The sequence below is a fragment of the Crassostrea angulata genome, chromosome 7 (assembly GCF_025612915.1).
Source record: "Crassostrea angulata isolate pt1a10 chromosome 7, ASM2561291v2, whole genome shotgun sequence".
Lineage (NCBI taxonomy): Eukaryota > Metazoa > Mollusca > Bivalvia > Ostreida > Ostreidae > Magallana > Magallana angulata.
Window position 1 is genome coordinate 25,681,567 of NC_069117.1, and position 7,261 is coordinate 25,688,827.

General features: G+C 34.4%; 1 protein-coding gene across 1 annotated transcript; it reads left to right on the forward strand.

Annotated features, from left to right (window-relative positions):
• Window positions 1–112: 112 nt before the first annotated feature.
• LOC128192416 (STAGA complex 65 subunit gamma-like) lies at window positions 113–5,691 on the forward strand. Its single transcript, XM_052865065.1, has 10 exons — window positions 113–449; window positions 1,164–1,284; window positions 1,676–1,779; window positions 2,877–2,986; window positions 3,208–3,329; window positions 3,720–3,907; window positions 4,283–4,374; window positions 4,638–4,758; window positions 4,851–5,024; window positions 5,395–5,691. The coding sequence occupies exons 1-10, from the start codon at window positions 286–288 to the stop codon at window positions 5,402–5,404; spliced, it is 1,206 nt and encodes a 401-aa protein (XP_052721025.1). The 5' UTR covers window positions 113–285; the 3' UTR covers window positions 5,405–5,691.
• The last annotated feature ends 1,570 nt before the right edge of the window (window positions 5,692–7,261 follow it).

Below are 7,261 nucleotides of genomic sequence, written 5' to 3' on the forward strand. Positions count from 1 at the left end.
ATTACTAGTTCAAATCTAGTAACATTCTATTTATTTTTTTTATTTCTTTGAATATTTTCACCGTAGTTGCTCTCTATGAAAATGTAAACATCCGGTTTTGACAAAGCCGCCAAAGGAAAACCGAAAGGAAAAGGAAAGACTGACTGGCAAGCGGCTCACAAACCTCAGATACCCCGCGTCTTATTGATACTGATTACAAAAATGACACATAATTGATTATATCGTACTTCATTCGATTAAATCTTCAACTTGCAAGTTGCATGAATATTTTGATTCAGCAAAAACATGATATCCAGTCAGACGCTGTGGGGAGAAATACCTCCTCCCCCAGACACTGACAGAGGAATAGCCAACCTGGAGCGAGAACAGATGGCGAAGCTGAGATCTTTAGAGGTGGAGGGTCCCCGACTTCATCAACCGTCAAGTCGCCACCAGCCCCCGTCAAAGGAGTAAGTTTTTGAATATATGAAGCAAAAATAAAGCTACATGATATGAGTGCTATTTAGTATTCAGTCATTCCATCCTTCTGTCTATCTGACATCACTTGTGAAGTTGTCCATATAACATAGATATTTTCTTAGCTGCAGGTCTGTAGCTCCTGGTCTAAAAAAAAATTGGATGGACGACCTAAGATATTTATGCAGCACATTTGGACAATTTTTAATAAAAATGCACATACCTGTGAAAGAAGTGCAGGGATAATTTCCAAGATAATTTCATTGACACATTATCATCTTTATCAACATTTTACCACAGATATCGTCACTTAACTATATAGCCTCTGATGTTCTGGTAAACATCATAACCAGCTCAGTAAAGTGAAGTACCGGTAGTACGTGTAGTTTGTTAACATATAAAAATGGCAACTCTCAATCTGCACATGAATTTAAAATACTCAGTTCTTCGAGTTCAATTAGCATGTTAAAAAGAGAGTCTGATGCAAGTAAAGCAAGGACATTGATAGTAAATTGTCTGAAGAATTTAATAGTATTATTTATTTCCATAGAATTTTTGTAGAAATAGTATTATCTTTTATTGTGTGACCATTAGGGCAATCACAGAAGGAACACTTGGGGTGTTGATTTTTAATTGTTCTACTGTTTTTTGCAGTATTTAGCAACCAGTAATAAAAACTAAACATGCTTCACCACCCTTTATTTTAGTCCCTTGCCAGCAGAGAAATTTGAGATGGACCCAATTGTTGTTCACACCATCAAATTAATGCAGCATGCAAAGAAGCTAAGGGGCATGATCAGTAGCATACAGCAGCAACAGGACGGAATGGTAGGGATATTTGAGAATCTACAAAACCTTAATTTTTGCTACTTGTGTACTTAATTATTGATAAGTATTGGTACGTGTGTATGTCAAAATCCTGTTTAGGATTAAGACTTAAAGTACATTTCTTTATTCAATATTCATTATTTCATATTCTAATAAATTGAACAAAATGATACAGATCTTAATGTCAAATGCAATAATTTATGCACTAATAATAGTTTTGATGAAATAAGGATCTGTGTTTGAATTTTGTTACATAAAAAAAAAAATGATGATGATGATGATTTCAAAAGTTCATAAGATTTAAAATGCATCTATCAAGATTTACATGTATTTCATACCAAATTCCATAGCTTTGTGTTTTCTTAATCATGGCATTTTTTGGTTGTTGAAGGATGTTGACTTCCCTCCAGCTCCTCCTATCCCAGAATTCAATGGACCACCCATGAAGAGCAATCTACAGGGACCTGTTCCATTTCTACCAAAAGACACTGAAAGGTTTTTAATTTGAGTTTATACCATATGCTAGCTATTTTATGTATGTATTTTTAGCTCAGCAAGACAAAGTCTCGGAGGGGGGGGGGGGGGGGCTTATGCTACACCCCAAGTGTCAGCAACAGGACCTGGTTAAAGTTTTTTGAGCAGGTCCTATGTCTAAATTATAACTGGTTCCATCTTCACCAAACTTGCAATGTTGGTGCATCTGGACACACTTATGAACTTAACAAACTTGGATGCTGAATATGGACCATGAGTTTCAGATGCTTAAGGAGGTTAAGGTTTTTTGAGCAGGTTAAAGTTTTGGGAACAGGTGCCTTTTGATGGCCATATCTAAATTATTATTGGTTCATCCTTCTTCAAACTTTGATAGATGAGGAATCTTGTGATACTGATGCACTTGACAGGCTTTAATGCTGAATCTATTAAGCAATGGGTTTCAGATGCTGTAGAAAGTATAGGTTTATGGAGCTGGTCGCATGTTTAGGTAAATAATGGTCCTTACTTATTCAAACTTGAATGGTTGATTTAACTATGTAAATGAATCACAGAGCTAGCTTCAGATGCTGAAAGTGATCTTGATTATTCAGATGCTTAAGCAGGTTTCAGATATTTGAAGAGCATCGTTAGGGTCTTGGGGCTTGTAATATAATGAAGTAAATTCAGACTTGCACAGTTAATACATGTATAACTATTGATGTGTAATATAGAGGGAGCTTCAGATACTTAGCTTAATCTTGATTATCTGGTTGCTAGTAAGATGTTAGTTTTTAGCTTACCTAAGGCCTTAATTACCTATTATTTGTTTGCTACATATATGTAGTAGAACAGAGTATATTTTTATATTTTCCTTTCCTTATTTTTGGAGTACCTAATTCCACAATTGCACAGTTTTGTGTCAAATTGCAATTATGTAAAATTGCAAGCACCTCTCAGAAAAAAGTAAAATATATTTTCATAAATGTGTATTTAGTACAGTATATGAAAATCAAAATTTAATTTAGCACAACTAATCTACCCATGCAGTAAACAGTTAAAGTTACCTTGCATCAGCAAGCACATGTAGACTTGAATTTTTCTCATCTTGTTCAATTCAGTGACTTTGTCAGAGGAATAGGTGAAACTCCTCCAGTGGTCGACGAGGAAGCATGTCGTAAATTACTCCGCAAATCAACAGCCGCACTCTGTGCACACATTGGATTTGATAGTAAGTATTTAACGGTACATGTATGTAAAGTTATCTGACTTACCATAAATCTATCATTGGAATTCATGCAGCACTGAAACATTTTTTTCTGAAATGATATATAAAATATGATTTTACCTAACTCTCATTTCCCTGGTCAAATGGAGTTAAGAAATATATTTTTGATTCTTTCTTGAAACAAGAATCATTAAAAATAAATTTTTCATTGTTTCTGTTTTAAGCCTGCAGTGGAAGTGTTCTTGAAACATTAACAGACGTGGCACATGAATATTTCCAAGATTTCTGTTCCAGACTGCGGAATGCCGCAGACAACAAGTTATTACATGGATACTCTGGCTTCCCAGTAAGTACTTGTACCTAGCTATCATTTACCCTCATGAATATGACTGTAATGAAGTTGAGACATATTCATAAACTGCACTGGGAATATGTATACCATTGTACCGCTACATGTTTTATTTTGTATATTGTAATATTGTATATGGTTAAAATAAAAGGGAATTTTGTATGGATGTGGTACTTTTCTGTAGTGCTGGCTAATACCGTGTAGTAATGGTCTCTTTAATGCCTTTCTGGTCTATTTCAGAGCAAAGAGAACTTTTGCTCTTCGAAAGAAATTCTCTTCTGTGTATTTATCCATGGAAAGATACTTATACTAGCATAATAACTAGCTATAGAGGATTAAAATTTTTAATTCATTTTAATCAAGTATGTGATTTTGATTTTTGACCAGGATATTGTGGAGCAGGTTTACCATGAGATGGGCATTGGGAGTGTCATCGAAATTCACGACTTCTACCAGTCACGGATCATTAACCACCACGCTTCAATGCAGCAGACTTGTGCCCAGTTAATGGCCGAGTACGAGAAGCTAAAGCAGCCAATCATGGTGAAGCAGATGGATACAGTGCCTGTCATCAGGTGTCTAGGCTTATGTTATATATCAGTCGTCTTTCTTTTACTTTGGGGGGGGGGGGTTGAAATGGAGAAGGTGGATTGGGAAGAGATGTTATCCTGGTATCTCAACAAAAAATATTTTGATGAAGATCTGTATTTCATAATTGAATAAGATATTTAAATATTCTATCTGTGTATTGATATTTTTGTTCATTTAATCCAACCTGCAGAATAGTCATCTCTTAGTTTTAATGGCGTAATGCATCCGTAGTAATATTTCAGCTAATAATTATGCGTCATATATGTGTCAAATAATGCGGCTGCCTCTGATAAATCCCATCATGGTACTATAATATTTAATATCTTTGGTAAATAAACAACTTTGGTTTTTTTCTGTAGAATAAAGGAGGAATCATCTTCGGAAATTCAATTTCCTGTTTTGGATGAAAATGATGAATTGAATGATGCAGAGCAGCTACTTCAGCTAGAGGGTCAGTATATAGATTTAACAATTCTGTTTAACTATCACAACTGTTTTGTTTAACCAAAGAAAAGACCTCTGAACAGATATCTAGATATCATAGATATGTTTAATAACAGTGACTGTTATGTTCAGCCAGAGAAAAGATGACCTGTCATGAAGATTAATCTCAATTATTTTCAAAGTATTTGTCAAGCAAATATTGCTCAAATTTTCTTGTTCTGATATGAATACATTTTGTGTAAGTACATGTTTCTCTATTCTCTCTGACAGGTTTAGGAGGGTTTGAGATCACTGTTGAGCACGAGTCAGCGAGTGGACTCACAACAGAGGTTGAGTCAAAGTGGAATAAAGAGGGCATAAAAACTGAGCCCGTAGACACACCTGTCACAAAGTAAGTACATGTACCTCTACTGATACCAGTATAAGTGGCTCAGTATTCAATTTTGATATCTCAAATGTTGAAGATGCATTTATGAATTCTAGCACCAGAGTGAGTACGTTGGATGACTATGATGACCCCAGCAGTATAAAAGTCCGGACACCCCGCACCCCTGCCCAGTTGAGTGAGGGTGGGGACATCTCCAACCCGGGCTCTGTGGCGGCCTCTGATATCATGTCTCCTCCCTCACTGTCCAGACCCAGCAAGCCCAAGAAAAGGTAGGTTATGCAAGACTTCTAGAGTAACTTCCCTTTGCTGGAAATCTTAGGTAGTGATTAGATAATAAGATTTTATGTGTAGTTCAACTTTGAATCAAGTAAGAAATTGTGAAAGCATTTTATTATGAGCAAAATATTGTTGACTTGCATGTATGAGAAACTACAGAAAGGAAAAAAGAGGGAAGGTTTTTGTGTTTCATGAAGAACAAAAATTATCATCTAGCTGATACTAGTACATGATACTCAAAAAAACATTTTATGTAAGGTGTGCATGTAGCTATTTGTACAAATACTTATATAAAATGGAGGACAAGCTGAAGAAAAATGTTTTTTGAAGGGGAATAACCCTGTTATACTTGTTTGGTTGCAGAAAAAAATGAAGACTGGCTTATAGAGATGTGGGGAAACTGTGCTTAACGTGTTCTGAAATTTCAAGAGACTTTGCAAACTTTGAAATGAAATATTCAGACCTTTGAATCTCTATAGATTTTGTGAATTGTGAACATTTCAGCACTTGTATATCATTTATATACGTGCAGTCTGACTGTGATCCTGGAATATCAAAGAGCCTGTGAGGAAGAAATCATGCAACTATTGCTTTACTAGTGCTATATGATACTTAGTTCATGGTGAATTGTATGTGAATAAAAATGGTACAAATATGTAATGCACATGTTTCATTTGTAACTGTTAAGAGTAAGATACGACATGTATATGTTTTAGTAGGTACAGGTTTACAAGTAGGTATTTTTGGTACAGTTCAAGGCCTACCCAAGACACAAAAAAGTACACATAGTTAATGTTTCGTGGACAGAGTACTGGCTAAGTAAATATGATACTGGTTGTAGATATCCAAGTATATAACTGTATCTACAAATGTAGGAATATATGGGGGCAGTTATTTCTATAAAAACAGAAGGAAGTTGGTATGGAATACAAATGAAAATTATAATGCTGTAGGCATGCATGCAGTTGATAAATCAAATACTCACATACAGATTTTTTAAATGAAAGATAAAAAATATTGATGTAGAAATAGATAACATTTTTAATGCATGGACATATGCATGATGGTAGATATACATGTACTTTAATGAATAGTTCATTTAACATAAAAATGTTGTGACATTTTATTCACAGTTGACAGTACTTGTTCTACAGTAACTACTGATTAACAAACATAAGTCTGTTGTTACATGTATTTATAAACAACTGCTCATCAAAACATCAATTAAATGTTATATATTTTCCTTGATTTTTGTCTTCTTATTACCGGTAATCTTATATCTCATTTATAAATTGGTTTTCATTTTGAAATAGATCAGTGGAATCGTTTTTGATATGTTACTTTCATATCAGCATTTCCGGGTATAGAATCACGGTATCAACTAGACTGTATGCAAGTTACACTTGTAATATTCTTCTAAATTTACTCTGTAATTTAGTGACTTGTCACCCCCATCCTCCGCCCCATGGCCACACATTATGAAGTTATAGTTCCAGCAGATGATGTCATGTTATTCAGATCTTGTTATCAATTACTACCACTTTTATGAAATAATTTTTAATCAATAGACTCCGAAAACTATGAATTTTTTAGATAGCCTGACTTTCATATAACTTGCAGCATTTTGTTATCAAGTCGATTCTGTGCAAATGCAAAAACACTTTAGTTGTGTATTACTGTTTACATAAGGGTAATATATAGGAGGAGCGGGTTTATTTTACCTGTTTACATAAGGTCCCTAGCGAACTGTCTAAAACATTGATTTTTCAATAGACTTTTTTTTCAATAGTAACCCAAAGTGATAGGGATTTAAGATTTTTCATTAGGTGTGTAATTTCAATATATTACCCACATTTGTTACCCCACATAGATTATATGCGAGTCAGAGTCATAAATCTAGCAACGTTAAACTATCAAATAAAGTTTTCAAGAGAAGGCGAGAATCTCTGTAATGTATATACATCTAGTATGCTTCACACAGGATTTCAATTTACCTGCTCTTATCAAGATTTTCTTTGATCCAAAGTCAGCACAAGTTAAGCTGTTTGAAGACTTAATGGCTTATCGTCATGAATGTTTTTTAGGGCACTGTTTTCGATAATTAAAAAAAAATGTGTGAAAATCCTTTTGTGAATTAGAGTAAGGCTTGCCAAAAATTTGTAAGTTTGATAAGTATGAATTATCTAAAAGTGAATTGTTGTGTACCCCAGTGTTCTCCTAGGGAAAAATT